At 53.2% G+C, this 18,717-nt stretch overlaps 1 protein-coding gene across 12 annotated transcripts in view; it reads left to right on the top strand.

Annotated features, from left to right (window-relative positions):
- DAB2IP (DAB2 interacting protein) overlaps positions 1-18,717 on the top strand; it is a 219,482-nt gene that overhangs the window by 110,017 nt on the left and 90,748 nt on the right. For 10 of the 12 annotated variants that reach the window (XM_033237578.1, XM_033237574.1, XM_033237572.1 and 7 more), the window contains exon 2: positions 3,110-3,213. In XM_033237578.1, coding sequence (XP_033093469.1) covers positions 3,110-3,213 — 104 coding nt within the window. Of the gene's footprint in view, positions 1-3,109; positions 3,350-18,717 lie in introns of all 12 variants that reach the window. The other 2 variants (XM_033237581.1, XM_033237580.1) reach the window with 1 other exon arrangement.

Here is an 18,717-nt window from a genome sequence, read left to right as displayed (position 1 = left end):
GAGTACCTCCTATATGTTGGCTGGGTGTTAGGACCCACGGCACTCAGGGCTGAAGGAGCCATGGACTCTGTCCAGACACACTGGACCCTCATTCTTGCTCTGGTGCTCAGTAGCCCTGTGGCCTTGGGCTAGTGACTGCACCCTGAGCCTAGCTTCTGCTCTAGTCATTGGCAGCTTGGCTGAGTGTAGCAGGTAGGACATAGGTTATGGGTGACAGCCTCCCAGAGGGAGGTGGCATGTGCTGTCACAGAGCACAGGAGGGTGCTCCAGTTGGGTGGTGCGAAGGGGTGAGAGATGAAGGCGCACAGGAAAGCATGGGAAGAATTTTCCTAGCAAAACCTCCAGAAAGAGTTGTTATCCCTTGAGTGTGACTAGAGAGATTGTGGAGGAGGAGGTCCAAGGAAAGTTCTAAGTAGGAAGCACCATGCAGGAACAGCAAGGGCCTTAAGAGACGGATGGCGCCAGGCTGAGGATGAGCCATGTGGGAAGGCAGCTTTTCTGGAAGAGACGCCTGGGGCTGGATGGTCTGGACCCAGTGTCAATGCCTGCCCCAGGCCTGCCTGGAGGTCAGCAGGCCTGAACCAGTCTCAGGATGGCTTTGCCTTCTTGGCCATGGGCCAGGGCTCAGGATGGAGCCTGTGCTTCTGTGGACTCCTGTCCATGTGACTGTGTGGAGGGAATGACCTGGAAAACACACAGCGCCCCAGCATCCTGTTCTGCCTTCTGGAAAGCCTGCTCCTTGTGTGAACCCCATGTCATCTGGCCTGGGCGTGTGCACACATCCCCTGCTCAACGTGTACGTGGGGTGGGTCTGGGAGTGTACACACTGGAGAATCTGCATGAATATAAACATGCAAGTGTGTTTGTCTGGGCATTCCTGTCTCATTCCACACCCCTGTGTGTTCACACCTACCAGGGAAACCTCTGCCCTGTCCTTTTTCTCCCTTGCAAGTCAACAGGTCTTTCCCAGGCACCCCCCACGCACCAGGCTCCATGCAGGGTGCTGGGAGGTGGAGAGGCAGCCAGCTTAGGCGTGGGCGTTAGGAGTTATGCAGACACACACATACACACACACTCACACACGCACACATACTGCAAATGAGAGCGTTGATAGGAGACTCAGATCTAGTTATTGCTATAGGAGCCAAAAGGGAGGCAAGAGCTGGAGGTAGAGGGGGTCACCCAGGACCTTCTCCAGGGACTGCAGGATGGACCAGGCTGGGGAAGGGTAGTAGGAAGAGAGTCCTCTGTTGGGGGCCACCTCTGGAGCAATGGCAAAGAGGCAGCTGGTGCCACACTGTTGTGGGGAAACCAGTGAGGAAAGTGGCCATGTTGGCAGGTTGGACAGACTCAGGAGGTTTTGTGTAGGTGTGCTCAGGCCGTGGCTAAAAGTTTTCAATGAGCTGTCACCATTTAAGAATCAGAATACTTCATATTTTGAAAAACCCAGATTATCAGCCTCTGTTGAACCATGGAAGCGATGGCTACCCGGAGCCCCTCCTTGTGATGTAGCAGTTAACCAGTTAGTGCCGAGTGGCTGGCTGCTTTCCTGGATTCTGGATTTCCTGCTGGCCTCTGTAGGCCTCCCAAGTTTACAGCCTCTAGAAAATAAGGTCTGAACTGGAAGCCAGAAGTCACAGATTCTCATGTTTGAAAAAACATGGGGTCTGACACAGTGACTGAGCCCTGTAATCCCAGCACTTTGGGAGGCCAAGGTGGGAGGATTGCTTGAGGCCAGGAGTTTGAGACCAGCTTTGGGCAACAAAGGAAGACCCCATCTCTACAACTTTTTTTAAAAAATTAGGTAGGTGTGGTGGGGTGCACCTGTGGTCCCAGCTACTTGGTAGGAGGCTGAGGCAGTAGGATTACTTGAGCCTAGGAGTTCTAGGCTGGGTGAGCTATGATTGCATCACTGCACTCCAGCCTGAGCGAAAGAGTGAGACCTTGTCTGTAAAACAAACAGAAAACTTGAGAAGTCATCAAGCTCCCCAAGTGTGGCATCCCAGGAGATGGCTGTTATCTGTCTGCTTGTATGCCTCCAGTGACAGGGAGCCCACTACATCACAAGGAGTGGGGGTTTAGGGGAACCTTTCCCCCGCTTTTTTTTTTTTTTTTGAGACAGAGTCTCACTCTGTTGCCCAGGCTGGAGTGCAGTGGTGTGATTTCAGGTCACTGCAACTTTCGCCTCCCAGGTTCAAGTGATTCTCCCACCTCAGCCTCCCGAGTAGCTGGGATTACAGGTGCATGACACCACACCTGGCTAATTTTTGTATTTTTAGTAGAGACGGGGTTTCACCATGTTGGCCAGGCTGGTCTCAAACTCCTGACCTCAGGTGATCCTCCCTCCTCGACCTCCCAAAGTGCTGGGATTATAGGAGTGAGCCACAGCGCCAGGCCTTTTTTTCCCCTTTTTAAAAAAGTATGATAAAATATATAAAACATAAAAGTCATAATTTTAACTAGTTTTAAGTGTACAATTCAGTGGCATGAAATCCATTTGTAATGTTCTGCAACCATCACCACTATCCAATTCCTAAAACTCTTCATCACCTGTCACAGAAACTCTGTACCATTAAGCCATAACTCCTGATCCCCTCTCTCTTCAGCCTCTGCTAACTTCAAATCTACTTTCTGTCTCTACAAATTGGCCTCTTCTAGATATTTCATATAAATGGGATAATACAAAATATGTCCTTTTGGGTTACTCCACGTAATGTTTTCAAGGTCCCACCATTTTACAGCTTGCATCAGAACTTCATTCCTTTTTAGAGCAGAATGGTGTTCCCTTGCATGTCAATACCATGTGTGTCCATTCTTCTGCTGATGGACACTTGGGATTCCATCATTTGGCTGCTGTGGACATTTGCATACAGGTATTTGAGTACTTGTTTTCAGTTATTTTGGGTTATACCCAGGAGTGGAATTGCTGGGTCATGTGGCACTTGTATTTTTAATTTTTGGAGAAACGGCCAGGCTTTTCCATAGTGCCTGGATCATTTTCTAGGGGCTGGTTTGTCTGTTGTCCTGCCTGGGATGGGAGTGGCAGGAGGCCCTAGCTGTGTGGCCTTGGCTGTTCTTGTTCAACCTCTCTCTTCTCCTCTGTTGGCAGAGTCGCCTCAAGAAAGGCCGGGCTCTCGGCGCAGCCTGCCCGGCAGCCTCTCCGAAAAGAGCCCCAGCATGGAGCCCTCGGCTGCCACGCCGTTCCGGGTTACGGTAACTATCTCTGCGTCACCACCACCGCCACTGCCACCACCATCACCACCTCACCCGGGGTGCTGCTCTGCGACCCCGCGGCCCCCCTTCCTGGAGCCTCATGGACCCGGAGAGCATCCGGCCTCCCTTGCTCTAGGTATCCGATCCCTCAGCTGCTCCCATCTCCGTGGCTCAGCCCTGGCCCCAGGGGCCACATGGGGGGTCCCATCCTGAGAGGGAGGGGGAAGGTGGAGGACAGATAGCACCGAAGGCTATGGGACCCAGCGCTGAGCTGGCCCAGGAAGAGAAGAGGCTCTTTTTAGTTTGGATAAATGTACCCTTGAGGGCGCACACACACTGTGCTTCTGCAACCCTGAAAAGATACACTGTTTTTGTTTCCATGTATTTTAACACCTCTCATGGCATACCATAATTTAAATATTTCTTGGCGGTACATAAAATGATGCTGTATCTTACAATTGACGATGGCTTAGAACCGACAAAACACAGAATATATATCGTAGCTATTGAACTGAGTCCTCCCCACCAGCACACAGACTTTAAAAATTACAAACTTAAACAGCTTTATGTAACAGACCCCAGTGACCCTTAACGTCTGACTGGTCACGCCCTTCTGCATTGCTGTGTGTATATACACACACACACACACACAGCAGATTTTTGGGTCCCTTCGCTCCCCCATTCAGGAGCATTACTGTGTGTACTTCTCTCTAGGGCTGTGCCAGGCACCAGAAATGCAGTGATGACATAGACACATTCCTTTCTCCAGGGAGCTCAGGTCTGTAGGGCAGGTGGACGTTGGATGGGTTGTTCATCCATTCATTCGCTCATCAGTTTTTCTGTCATGCCTGCTGTGTGCGAGCAGAGGAAAGAGGGTTCTCGGTGGCGAGAACAGAGAGTGTGCAGGCCTGGCTGTCACTGGATAGCATCATATAGGGGATCCAGGGGAGCTGGAAATGACTGGCAATTCCCGAGGGGGTCCCATGGGAGCTGGCTTTTGAGCTGCATCTTGAAGGATCCATAGAAAATGGCTAGGCAAGGACAGAGAGGGAAAGAGACTTCCAGAGAGGGGGAACAGCAGTTGCAAAGGTATGGAGGCACCCTAGAAATTTCCTCTGTTTGCCATAGGGCTGGCTCCTCATCCCTTGGGCATCAGCTTAGATATCAGCTGCTGACCAAACTACCTCCAGGAAGCCCTCTTGGTTTTCCCCATCACAGCAGCCTGCTCTTCTCTTTCCTAGTACTTAGTGTCAGCATGAGAATGTGAGCTCATAAGGTCAGCGGCTGATGTGCTTGTAGCATGCAGAAATGCTTGGTGGAGCTGGAGTTGAGGGGATCTGGAGGACAGGGTGGGTGAGACTGGGAAGCCTGGCTGAGTGGAGGTCACATGGAACCTCCAGTACCAGGCCAAAAGGATGGGGCTTTCCCCAGGGCCACTGATTCTCCCCACTGTCGATATGTTATAACAACGCCTTAAAAACTAGCTTATTGTCCTTCTTTAAGATTTCAGTCTGGCCGGGCGCAGTGGCTCAAGCCTGTAATCCCAGCACTTTGGGAGGCCGAGACGGGCGGATCACGAGGTCAGGAGATCGAGACCATCCTGGCTAATACGGTGAAACCCCTTCTCTACTAAAAAAAAATACAAAAAACTAGCCGGGCGAGGTGGCGGGCGCCTGTAGTCCCAGCTACTTGGGAGGCTGAGGCAGGAGAATGGCGTAAACCCGGGAGGCGGAGCTTGCAGTGAGCTGAGATCCGGCCACTGCACTCCAGCCTGGGCGACAGAGCTAGACTCCGTCTCAAAAAAAAAAAAAGATTTCAGTCCATTGGGCCAGGGCAGGGCCTGGCAATCTGCATTTTGACAAGCTTCCCTCAGGAGGTGATTCTGAGTCCCCAGCTGGGGGTTGAGCCTGTGGGCAATGAGGAGGAAGCCTGCGCTGAGAGGATTCAGGGTCGTGGCCCTGGGTTTGGCCAGGGGGTCCCAGGAAGCTGGTCTCCAGCCTGCAGGGAGCACCTGGAGCTGGGGCCAGGGTGACCCCCACTCCTATCAGCTGGAGCGAAGGCCAAGTTCTGATATCTCTGGATCCCTGGGGCCACAGCAGGCAGGGTGGGCCTTTAAGGGAACGATTACTAATAATAATTAGTAATAGTAGCCACCTCCGTTGATGAAGTGCCTACTGTGTGCCAGGCACTGGGCTCACTGTCCTACATCCCTGATCTGTTTTTTTGTTTTGTTTTGTTTTTGTTTGTTTGTTTTTGTTTTTTTTTTGAGACAGAATCTTACTCTGTCGCCTAGGCTGGAGTGCAGTGGTGTGATCTTGGCTCACTGCAACCTCTGCCTCCTGGGTTCAGGCCGTTCTCCTACCTCAGCCCCCCGAGTAGCTGGGATTACAGGAGTATGCCACCACACCCAGCTATTTTTGTATTTTTTAGTAGAGATGGGGTTTCGCTGTGTTGGCCAGGCTGGTCTCGAACTCCTGACCTCAGGTGATCCTCCCACCTTGGCCTCCCAAAGTGCTGGGATTACAAGTGTGAGCCACCACTCCCAGCCTACCTGACCTTTCTTCATCCAGGAGACAGACCTACAGCGGAAACATTGGTTACCTCATTTCCCAGGTGAGAAAACAGGTTCCGAGAGAGAAAGTCACTTGCTGTCCAAGCTCCAACTGCTACTAAGTGGCGGAACCAAGATTCAAACCCAGGTCTCTCTGACCCCAGGGCATGAAGCACACCCATCCTCAGGCTGGGAGGAGGATCCATTGCCCCACACCCTCCCAGAACCCCATCAGCATTATTTTTCTGCCTGTTTCCCTTTCCTGAGTTGCTCTAATAGGGGTATGATCACACCTTAAAGTTGTTATAATTTGCAGCTCCAGTTGACAGCTAGGACTGGTGTTTTCCCTGTAGTGGTGTCTCTGCTTTGTCTCTCAGGGTAGAAACCACCTTCAGTCAGAGTCAGAGCCAGCCTGGGGAACCTCAAGCTACTTGGGACTCAACTCACAGTCCCACCTGCCCTGTTAGGGTCTGCAGTATGGAGAGCATGTTCAAGGTGGTTGCTTTGCCCACTTCTCATGGCAACCCTCTAGGGGAGGCACTATTAGTGTGCCCATTTCACAGGTGAGGAAACTGAGGTTCAGAGGTGAAATTCTTTAGCTGGTGTCACTCAGCTGCTGAGTCAGGACTGCCAGACATTTATGTTTTGTGTCCTTTTCTGTGCACGTTGGTCTTTAAGGGGTGTGATTAGAGATTCTTTTCTGGGCTGGGTGCTGGGAGCTGGCGGGGGCACTGGAGAACTCAGAGGTGGGGATCTGGGTTCAAATCCCAGCTCTTCCATGACCCATGCGATCTCAGTAGCCACTCAGCCTCTCCGAGCCTTGTGTTCTTGACAGTAAAATGTGGAATGACAGACTTTGCTTGGACTGTGGACTTGGTGAATGTGGTCGCCCAGGTCTGACCCATGCTGGGTGCTTCATGGATGAAATCCATCATTACCATCTGAATCGGGTTTCCATTTTTGGCTGTAAAACATCAGTAAAGATCTAGGAGGGTTGGAGTACAGGCAGAGGACAGGGTGTTTGGGGGAAGGTCAGAGGTGAGCCTGGCCTGGGCCTTGGCGACAGACCCTCACACAGACCCTGTGCAGGGCCAGAAGCACCCGCCTCCCTCCCCTAGCCCGTAGCACACACTTGTTCACTTACAGGCTCCCAAAAGCTACGTCCCCACGTGCTCAGCTGACTTTTGCTCTGTGTAGACCCTTGAGGGAATGCGGGAAACATGGTTTTGCCTCAGGGAGGCAGGGGAGATGCTACAGGATGTACTGGAATAACTGCCACCTTCACTGCCATTTCAAACCCAGATGGTGGGATGTCAGCATTTCTTACAGGGGTGCTTCTTTGGGAGAATCAATGAGTCAGGGTGTATGTAAGGTCTACAAGGCTCATTCTGTCCACCTTCTTCATGGAAACTGAGGCCTGGGAAGGGCTTGTCAGAGGTCACCACCCAGCTGACAGCGGTTCAGGAGCCTGGGTTGTTTACACCCTCACATGCCACCCCTCATCATTTTGTGAGTCAGCCAAGGACCTGCAGCCACTCTGCAGGACATTGAAGGCTCAGTTCTAGTCCCGCCCATGCCTCTTGAAGACCTTGTGACCCTGGGAGAGCCTCAGTTCCCCATTTTGTGAAATGTGGGGGATAGACCTTGTAAGGTAGCGTACAGTTTGGGCATAAATAGGTGCTTAAATGTTCTGGTGCAGTAGCTAAGATAATGGGCTCTAGAGAGTTCCCTGACCCGGGTTTCAGGCCCTGCACAGCCTCATACCAGCTTTGTGGCTTGGCCAGGAATGGAACTTTTCTGCCCACCTGCAACAACTCCCTCCCTCCTTTAGGGAGAGTTGGAGGGTAGGGGAGTGACTCTGCAGGACCACACAGTGCTACAAGGCTGGCATGTGCCCTGCAGGTTATAGGGGGCCCTGAATGAGGATGGGAGAAGGGGCCTGGGAGTAGATGACTAGAGAGGCTTCCTGTGCGTCTGTGGCCATCAGCTCTCAGATTCCTGAGATTCAAACCCAGATCTGTCTGCTCTGTGCCAGTAGCATCTCCTGGAAGGGAAGGAGGGAAGGGTGGCAGGCAGCATGCTGGGGTGCTGGATCCACATAGACCAATGGTCAGGCTGGGTCTGGGGGCTTTGCATGTGCCCACCCAGCTTCCCCAGGCCCTGGGCTCCTTAGCAGCAACAGTGTGCTGTTCTGTCTCTCCTGCCACTCCATGGCAGAGGAGCTGTGGTTTGATTTGGGAGGCAAAGAACTGATGACTCTTCCTGGTCTCCCCACTAGCTCCTCAGCCTGACCCCTTCCCCGGCCCCAACCTTCCCTGTTGCAGGCTGGGTCCTTCCTCCCTCTCTCCTTCCTCCCTCCCTCCTTCCTCTGCCCCCACCCCTCCCATCAACCTTGAGGATGGCTGGCAGACCCGGGGTGTGGGAGGTGGCAGAGGCTCTGGGAAACTTGACAGCCAATTGATTCCTCCTCGGGAAGTTGAAAGTGGAGACTCATGTTTGAAGGTTTAGCTGAAATTAGGTCTCAGGGATATTTTTTGCGAGATGGAGAAGGAGAAGTGTCAGGGAGGGGAAGGCCCAGGGGGCTGGCAGAAACTGCAGATAGACTCAATATTGGGTTGATTGCGGATGCTTCTAGAAGCAGGTCTTTGGTTTCTTTCAACAACTCACTTTTATTGGGTGCTTGGTTGTGCACACCCTGTGACAGAACAAGGAGCAGTTATCTCTGGCCAGAAAAGACAAGGAATTCTTAGAGGAGAGACTTTTGGGGCTGGGCTTTGAGGGGTATATAGGAGTTCATCAGGAACCAAGGGAGAAGATTATTTCAGTTAGTGAAGTGAATAGAAACAAGCTAATGACCCTGTGTGATTAGAGTGCTGGATGGGTTCAGGGCCTGGAGAGAAGAGTGAGAGACCTTGGTGGGTGAGCTAAAGCCTTTGGACTTTCTCCTGCAGGACACAAGAACCACAGTGGATGATGGCTGTGAGTGGAGGTAGCAGTAGACCTCTGGGCTGTGGACCTCAGGTTTCCCAGCTGCTCACCCCTCTTTCTCACTCCTGTAGCATCCCCGCACCCTTCCCATGTTTCAACTGTCTTTCTGTCACACAAACACAAGAAACAGGCATGTGAACACAAACATGCAGCTAGTGGGTGATCATCCCGCCTATGTCACCATGGAAAGGCTGTTGGAAATTAACTGGTTCAACCCTTCCCCATACACAGGAGGGACTGAGAATCATAGAAGGGAGGGTCCTTTCCTGAGGTCACACAGCATGTCTAGGGTAGGGCCTGGGGTTGAGCCCAGGTCTCTGTCCTTCTCCCCCGCATCCAGTGGTCCTCACCCCTTACTCCTTCCTGTCCTCTCCTCCCGGCACCTGGACATCAGCCACCCCATCTGAGCTGAGCCCTTCTCCCAGCACCTATCACATTTCCTGGGGGGAATGGGTGTTCTTTGGTCCAACTGCCTTTGGAGCCCCCGACAGCTCCCTCCTGCTCATCTGCACACTGCCCCCTCCTGGCCGCCAGGCCCCAGCCCCAGCTGCAGAGGCACCCGAAGTTTGGGCTGGGGGCTGCCTGAAGGAGGAACGCATGACTTGAGGTCCAGGAGGGGGCATTCTCTGCTCCCTGCAGAGTTGGCCTCGCTACCCCCCATTTGTGCCCCTTCCAAGCTACGGAGGCTCCAAGTGGCTGTTGGGATGGGGAACAGAAAAGCCAGCCAGGCTCACAGATGAGATGATCCAGATCTGTCCCAGGTTATATGGGGAAACTGAGGCCTGCAGAGGAGCGGCTTGCCCAGGATACTTGCTGGGGCTCCCTCCACTGGCCCAGGCTGCTGTGGGTCCATCTCAGATGGTCATTCACTTGGGACATATTTATGTTTGTGGCCGATCAACCAGCGGAGGGATGTCAGCCATGCAGCCCTGGCTGTAACAGGGCGGTAGTGCTGGACTCCTGGGTGGGGTCCCACCATGGACGCCCCAGCTTTCTCCTTGAATTATGAGGAATTTTCTTAGTTCCGCTCTGTGAGTCAGTCTCCTGACCCAGCACCCGGTGTGTATTCAGCAGATGGGCGGGGTGGTGGGAGAGCAAACCCTGCCCCCTCCACCCCTCCACCCCCTCCGCCCTCACCCCCTCCATCCCTCACCCCCTCCACCCTCACCCCCTCCATCTCTGACCTTCATGGAGCCTGATTGGTATTAAGCTATTCAAACCCAAAAGGTATTACTGTCATTTTGGTCTGTGTCTGCCTTCCGCGGGGGGCATCCCCCTTTTCTGCAGAAGGAGTGTTGGAAGGTGGGCCTCAGGAGTTGTCCAGGGTGGCCAGGGTGGGGCAGGGATGGTCTTCGGGGCAGGAGTCTAGGGACAGGGGGTCTTGGAGTCTCCTGAGTCCAATACCAGGCCAGACTGAGGCCTGGGACAGAGGTGGGACTGCTGCAGTATTGGTAGGGTTGGGAGGCTGTCTCCCCACCCCATTAATACACAGGAAGGTGGTTTCATTAGCTCCGTTTTACAGTTGTGGAACCCAGGCTCAGGGAGGAGAAGGGCCTGGCCCCAGCAGGTCTACAGCTGGTGGGTGGCAGGGGTGGGAGCCTAGCTCTGGTCCGTGAGTCTTGCTGCGGTGTGAACAAACTTACTTTCTTCTCTCCTTTTGCCTTTCTTTATTCTTTCTTGCGATACATTTGTCATCACTACCAATTATGTGTCAGGGCCTATGCCGGTCACTGAGGACACAAAGAGGATGAAAACGTAGTTGCTACCTGCAGAAATACAGAAGGGTCAGCCGGGACTTGGTGAAATAATTTCCAGGCAGATGAAGGGGAAAGGACATTCCAGGCAAAGGCCAGGACATGGGAAACAGCATGGGCAAATGACAGCAGGAAATGAGAGCAGTTTGAGGGCTGAAATGTGAGGAAGTGGCTGGAATGGAAGCGACAAGAGATCCATGGCAGTGAACAGAGCAGATGGGATCTAAGGCCATATTAACAGGAGTATGAGGTCCTCATCAAGGGAGGTGAGGTGGGCCAGAGTAGGCCAGAGCAGACATGGAGTGCAGCATACTTGAACAGGCTAGGAGAGTCTGGAGCTCCTTCAGTGGGCAGAGAGCAAGACTGGGTGGGGATCCAGCATGGGGTTGGGGGGACAAGCAAATTGCTTTTCTTAAGTAAGTTCTCAGGAGCCTGTTCCCACTCCCAAACATCTGTGCTCAGAATGCCCTTGTGCAGGAGTAGAGGGAAGAGTCCACTTCAAGGATCCCTGGAATCTCCTGCCTTATCCTGGCAAGTGCCAGCTTGGCTTGGGCAGTGTGAGTGGGAAGGATGGAAGTGAAGGGAACAAGCCAGTCTCAGTACCCCCTCCTCTTCCTGCCCTGGGGTCTTCCAAATGCATCCGTAGGCCATCCCTGCAAACTTCATTTCCCCAGCCCTGCACTTAAGCCTGTTGGGCAGCACAGAATCAGATGAACTGGTTCCCATTAAGGTGTAAAGGCCACCACACCAATTCCTGCCAGGTTCAGTAACTGGCAGGTAGAATGCTCTGTGGGGGCCTTTCTTCCTCTCTTCACACCTACTCAGGGTCCTGGGGGTACAGTGCTGGCCTCTCCCAGGGATAGTCCCCCAAACCCAGGGATGGAGCGGGATTAAAATCTTGGCTACTGCTCCCTTGTATGGGATGGCTCAGGCAAGTTGCCCCACTCTCTTTCCCTGTCTGAAAACGGGCAGGAACCCCTCCCCACAGGGCGGCTGTGAGGGCTCAGTGCCTGGCACAAGGGAACATTCCCCATTGTTCACACCTGTTCCCCTTGCTTGTGTGTGGGGTGCACTTCCACCTGAGCCCCAGGTAACTGGGCAGACCCCTCCCCCTTCCATGCCCCTCTATCACAGCCCCAAAGCAACATCACCCCTGACTGAACTTCTAGGGCTCAGCCCTGGCAGTAGAAGGTGGAGAGGGGCTGGAGGGGTTCCTCGGGGACCAGAGACCAAGTTGTCAGGTGGTGAGTTCAGATGGAGATGGAGGTGTCTGCGCAGGGCGGTTTCCCGCCAGTTGGGGGCAGCAGAGGGTAGCAAGTGGACTTCTGGGTGGCTCCTCCCAGTGAGTGTTGAACTCCCAGGGGTTTGTGTGTCCGGGGCCACAGGGAGGCAGCCCACTGTGCTAAACAAGCTGTAGAGCCCACTGCTGGGGGCTGGGAGCAGCTTAGATCTGGGAGCACCCGTCAGTGGCCGGGCCTGGCATGACTGGCTGTGCCAGCTGGGCCTGGGTTGACCAGAAAGCCAGGGGTTCTGAAAGGGGACCCTGGTCAGGGACACTGGATGGAACAAGGTCTGGGGCCGAGACAGCTGTCCACCAAGAGGAAGGGCACAGGGTGAGGTGGACCAGTATGTGATCTGTCAGGCAGGGCTGCTGCACTGTGGTCACCAGGCTGGGACCGACAGACACCAGTCACTGCCACCCTTTGATGGGTTATAGGCACCTGTTCCACCTACCACTGCTTTGAGAGGAGGTAAGGCGGGCATTGTGGGAGAGGCGTGGTAGTGGTCAGAGCTTGCACTCCAAGTCCCACTGGCCTGGGTTCGAATCCCAACTCTACCACCTCTGCTATCTTTACGATGGGGGATTTTGAATCCTGTTCTGCACAGTACTCTGGGTCAGGCCCTGTGCTGAGCACTTTCTAAGTATTATCTCATTTAATCCTTACAACCCAAGGCTCAGATAACACAAATCTCACTCTCAGAAGGTGACAAAATCAAGGCAGATGGGGAGTGAAGAGCTAGCTAGGATGGCTTCGCTCACGGGCCTGGATCTTGAAGTTCTCACAGCGCCCAGCCCACAGCACGCAGCCCAGTCTTTGCTAGCCAGTGCTGTTTTTCTCTCCATCTTACAGTTGAGGATGTTGAAACCCAGAGAGGGGAGGTGCATTGTCCTGGGCCACACAGCTTGCAGGGACAGAGCTGAGATTTGGACCCAGGCCTCCCCATCTCTCTGCCTTATCTTATCCTGCCCCTGCTTTGAGCAGGCCTGGCCCCAGGAGTCAGACACCCCTGGGATAGGAGAGAACTGTTCTCCTCTTGCCATCCTGCTCTGTGGCCCTGCAGGTCCTCCCCTCTCCTGGGAGGTGGTGGGGTGGGCTGCATGTCAGGGGCGAGGCTCAGATGCCTTCATTTCCCCACCTCCGCATGCTACGAAAATGAAAGGATCAAGTGGCATTTTGGTGGGATTGCAGACATAATTATATCTGAGTTGTCGGGCGGGAATTGTTTCCAAAGCCAGGAGGCCCTCTGTGGAGGTGGCAGCAGTGACATCTGTTTCCAACACAAGGCTCTGCATCGAGATGAGTAACTTCTCCTGTGGAATTGCTTAAAGAACGTCTAAAACGAGCTGAGCTTGTTACTCCCCTGCTCCAGCACCTTAGATGGCTCCCAGCAGGGTGGGGGATCCAGCTCCCCAGCCTGGCATTCAAGTCCCCCAGGCTGTCCCAGCTTCCATGCCTTTGTGTGGGCGGGTCCTCCTACCCAGAATTCCTCCCCATTTCTCTGTCTCCAGAGCTCACTAGCGCCATCGAGGGCTGTGTCCAGGCTGCAGAACACCCCACCTGTACACGCTCCCTCACAGACTCTGTGACTTCATGATCCATCACTTCTGTCTCTCCCACCAGATGGTGGTCACTTTCTCAAGGACAGGGACTGTTTCTGATTTGTCTGAACTCCCAGCACTGGAGCAAGGACTCACTTGTGGCAGATTCATGAGGGGCTTGTGGAATGAAGGTGCAAGAGACAGAGAGAGACAGGGAGTAAACGAATTAAATGGAGTAATTGCAGGGCGAGCAGGGAAGAAGGTGGGCAGTGATCTCTCCACTTCTGCCAGCCCCCACACTGTGTGTCTGAGGTCAGAGTGGCCCCCTGCCATGGGAAGACAGGTCAAGACAAGTGACCCAGGCCACCAGAGGCCAGCAAGGACACCAGCCCTTGCCTTGAAGAGTGCCAGGCTCACGCCTGTAATCCCAGCACTTTGGGAGGTTGAGGCGGGTGGATCACCTGAAGTCAGGAGTTCTAGACCAGCATGGTCAACATGGTGAAACCATATCTCTATTAAAAATACAAAAAATTAGCCAGGCGTGGTGGCGCATGCCTGTAACCCCAGCTACTATGGAGGCTGAGGCAGGAGAATAGCTTGAACCCGGGAAGCTGGAGGTTGCAGCGAGCCGAGATCGCATCAGTGCACTCCAGCCTGGGTTGCAGAGTGAAACTCCGTCTAAAAAAAAAAAAAAAAAAAAAAGTAAATGACCTTTAAAGAAAAAAAGAAACTGACCTTGACTCCACCCCATACTCTACCCCATACCCAAGGGCCTTCTGAGGCCAGGACTCCCAGGTGAACCTTGGCCCGCAGATGGTAAATCACCCAGAAGGAGAAATAGCCTATAAAATCCTCTCCCAAAACGGTGCATTTTGTATTCTGTAGTGAAAAGGGCTTTTAAGAGCACTGCTTACTCGGGTGGATTTATGGAGTTTCCCCCGCCCCTCCCTCCCACTAGTGGTTACTGGTCCTCAGGCCTGGAGCTCCCTGGGGTCCTGTTGTTTCCTTGGCCATTCTTGGTCCAGGGAGAGAAATAAGATAGCACCTCTTTCCTGCCTTGCTGCCCTGGGGGCCACCCGGGCCAGCTGGGTGCCTGGAAGTGCAGGGGGATCCTACCCAACTGAAGCTCCCTGTGGCCCAGCGCAAGTCTGTAAGTCCCACAATTAGTGCCCCTTTGTCCCCAGAAGATTCCCCCCATGTGTTGTCACCTGCAAATGGGTCACCAGGGAGGCACACCCAAACTGGAAAGAATTTAGAGATCAGCTAGACTAATCCCTGCATTGTACAGCAGGGAAACTGAGTCACAGAGCGGCTTAGGTGCTGGCTCAGCGCCTCAGTCCGAAAATGGGATTACATGAGAGCTTTAGCTCTGGAGCAGCCTGTCTGTGTTGAACCCAGCTCTGCCGCTTCCTGGCTGTGCGGTGCTGTGCAAATTAGTTGCCCTTTCTGAACTTCTGTTCTCCCATCTGCACACTGGGTTGTGAGAATTAAACAAGAGAAGTCATGGGAAGCTCTAATACAGTGCCTGAAGCTTAGTCAGGGCTTACTAATACATCTGACTAATTCTCAGCAGCATGTTGGAAGAGCCTTCATTAGTATTAATAGCAGAGCTGGGTTTTGACCCCAGAGTTGTAGACTCCAAACGTGGTTTTCTTGCCATTCATGCAGTGCACAGAGCACAGGATAGGGGAGTTTTGCTGGGGAATGAGCACTAAAGTCAGCAAGTGGCCCCGGGAGGACTGGCTGGGACCTCAATGATAGGGCATGGGGGCAGGCGGAGAAAGTATAGACCCTGCTGCAGGGGTGTAACCGCCTGGTGGAATCGGCTTCCTTGCAGCCACGTGGCCCTGGGTGTCCAACTCCCCACCCCATCCCACGGCCAGGGCTGACTGAGAGCTTAAAGAGGTGATGAGGTGTTTGTAGCCATCCAGACCTCTGGGACAGGCTTATTATGCTAAGGCAAGTGCCAGCTGGAGGATTTATGGGACAATGAGTCACTCCCTGGCCGCTCTGGGTTGTCACATCCCAAGCTGAGATCTTGGGAATGCGTAACTGGTTTCAGTTCGCTGATGCCTGCCCAATGCTGGGCACTGGCAGATACCAGGAGGGCCCTGCTGACATCCTCAGCTCCCCTCCCAACTTCACCTTCACCCTCTTCAAATCTGGGCTCTCCTCTTTTTCCTCCGTTAGACTCTCAGTGTTCCTTAGGGTTCCCCTTTACTTGGGTGTCCTCTGCACTGGGGAGGGGATTATAAGCCCAGGCTCAGGTGGTGGTGTGTAACTGGGAGGCTAGAGGGACCTGTGATAACTCTAGGGGCCTCCCTGGGCAGCCAGACTCCCCACTGTCCTACCTCTACACCTCTGCTTATGCTGTGAGTCTGCCTGGAATGCCTGTATGTGGCTATCCTGTCCCAGCTAATCTCCGCAAGCCCACCTGCTGTCCCACCTGCTGTCCCACCTTCAGTGTTTCTAAAATGCTGTCAAAAGCTGCCTCCTCTAGCAAGTCTGCCCAGATTGCTTCCACGTGAAATCCTTTCAAAAAGCCCCGCAGAACACTTTCTCTGTTTCCTTTTATATCATTAAATATTTGTGGATTCATTCAGGAAATATTGAGAGGATAGCTGCCAGGTATCCATCACTGGAGACCCAGGTTGCCATGGCCCCTGCTCTGGAGGCTTTACAGTCCAGTATGGGTGGGGATGCACTAAACAAACACACTCATAATTACAACTGTGGTAAGTCTACAGGGAGACCTGGCCTAGGGTGGGGACATCGGGGGACGCCTCTAAGGGAAAGACTGAGGAGGTACCTTAATGGTGTGGAAGGTCTTCCTTCCCAGGCAAGAGGAACAGCCGAGGCCCTTCTGGCTAATGGCTGGGCTGGTCTCTGGTGGTCAAAGGAAGTGATAAATGAAAGTGATCATGACAGCAATGCCAGCAGTTCGTATTTACTGTATACAGGGAAATGGGCTAAGTTTCTTCCATGCATGATCTCATTGCATCTCCACAACCACTTTGTCCTCATTTTACAGAAGAGGACACAGGCATAGAAGGTTAAGTCATGAGCCCAAGGCCCCATAGCCATTAAGTGGTGGAATCCCCTGCTCTCACCCTCTTCCAGGGGAAGTATGAAAATTATTTGCATTTTACCTGGGGATTCTTAGAGATTGAATTACCCTTAGGACCTAAAGAGGTGTGTCAAACGGTGGAATTTTAGCTGTGCTAATGGGCAGAAGGAGAAATGTTTAGGGCAGGGACCTTCAGCTCTTGCCAGGGAACAGAACTCTAAAAGCCACGTGTTCAGGGAGCTGTAAAGACAAGCTTTCTGAGTGTGAGAGGAGCAAACAAGTTGTTGTCCTCAAAGACTGCCAGAAAGTGAAGCCCTGCGAGAAAAGCAGAGGGGGTTATCTTGGAAGCTGTTAAGAGCTGTTTTCTTGCCTTGGTCCTGAGATCTGGGCTCCCAACTCTGGAGCTTCCTGGGCCACTTGCCCTTCCTTTCCTGGTTGTGAATTTGAGCACATGTGGGCCAGTGTGTTTAGTTTGTGTGTCTGCACAATTCTGTGGGTGCCTGATAATAGCTGAGTACATGTGTATATTTATGGGCTTGTTTCAGTGTATTTGTATTTTGGCTTGTACGTTTCATGGCTGTGTATGTGTGTATTTGTGTGTGTGCTGATCAATGTGTATGTGTTTGTGTGTGTCTGTATGTGTGGTGGTACCGGGGTACTTGTATGCTTACACATGCATTTCTTTGGGGGATGCCTTTCCTGTGTGTATTTGTATGCATGCCTGTCCTAGCACTTGTGTATGTTTCTGGCCCTGTATATTTCTCTAAGTGAACATGTTTAAGTGTGTTTTTCCAGGCAATATTTTAACATAACAGTGACCTTGGAGTGTCAGGGTCCAGCCCCTTCCTGGGGCTTCCCCGAAGGCTCTCAGGGCCTATGAATTGGTTTTCTTTGTATGACTTAAGTAGTCTGGCTACCTTCGCCAGGCGGCATATGTGGCCATCTCACTGGTATGAGATCGTGGAGGATTCTGTGGGCATAGGGTGGCCTGTGAGTAGGTGGCCACCAGGAAGGCGCTAACTTAATCCCAGTTTACAATGCCTCCCCTCTTTTGCCTGTCACAGTGTCTGACATTCCACCATTAGTGAGTCATTCTCCAGCTGGGACCCTCTTTGATGGTGCATACCCTTGAGGGGAGGAGGCCAGAGAAGCTGGGCAGCCTGCTGAGGGTAGAGACCCGGGAACAGGGAAGGGGAGGGCAGGAGGAATGGCACATCCGAAGAATTCAGGCAAAGCCAGAGAATTCCCTGATGCTGTTGGTGCCAAGCCTGGGGCGGGCCAGACAGCTGCTCTGACTTTATAGGATCATCAAATATCAGCGCTGGAAAGGAGCTTGGTGATCACCCAGTCCAGCCCCTCGTATTGCAGATGGGAAGACTGTGGTCCAGAAAGAGGAAGTGAGGGCAGCCTGTGAGGTTCTTGAAGCATGGATGCTGAAGATGCAAAGAGCACTGAACAAGGAGCAGGGGACCCAGGTTCTAATGGCCCCGACTGGTGATGCTGGGCAGGTCCCACTGCCATCCGGGCCTCAGATTTCTCCTCTGTATCACCAGTCTGGCTGCCCTCTGTGGGCCCTCCTGGCTCTCACCCTGTGACTCTGGAAGCAGGACTCCCACTACCCCCAGCCCTTTTCTAGTGCCCCCACCAGCCTGCTGCAGTGTCAGGTCAGCCCGCCAGCCCGTGCGCTCAGCGTTTCTCCCCTCCTGGAGCTGAGAGAGGTGGCAGAATCTGGATGGGATCTTCTCCCCTTCCGGTTTATTTAGATGTGCTTTTGGCATTCGGGCAAAGCCCCAGAAAGATACTGAGAGACATGCCTGTCAAAATAGTCTCCCTGAATGGCGTAAACCCGGGAGGCGGAGCTTGCAGTGAGCTGAGATCCGCCACTGCACTCCAGTCCGGGCGACAGAGCGAGACTCCGCCTCAAAAAAAAAAAAAAAAAAAAAAAAAAAAAAAAAATAGTCTCCCTTCTCCAAGGCTCTCTCTTTGGGGATGGGCCTTAGAAACAGCCATGGGAGGAGCTGGGCCTGGGCGGAGGAGGGCCCACAGGGTTCTGCCTCCATCCTGAGTACTGTCTTGGGGTTCCCCAGTGGGCAGCTGAGGGCTCAACGGGTGACAAAGTTCTGCCAGGCCCGCCTGCCCATCTGCAGCAGCCCAGGTCTATCTGTTGAAAGGGGAGAGAGTGATGAAGACAGGCCTGGAGGAAGAATGCAAGGACAAATAGATGTTGGGCTTGGGGGAAGGAACCTGCCCTTGATTGAGCACCTACTTTGTGCTAGGCATGTTGCTCAGTTAGTGCTTGGTATTCAGGTGAGAAGCAGTTTCT

Source organism: Trachypithecus francoisi, unplaced genomic scaffold, assembly GCF_009764315.1.
Source record: "Trachypithecus francoisi isolate TF-2019V2 unplaced genomic scaffold, Tfra_2.0 Lachesis_group16, whole genome shotgun sequence".
Lineage (NCBI taxonomy): Eukaryota > Metazoa > Chordata > Mammalia > Primates > Cercopithecidae > Trachypithecus > Trachypithecus francoisi.
The sequence above is the reverse complement of the archived record's forward strand: the minus strand, read 5'-3'. Positions and strand labels throughout refer to the sequence as shown.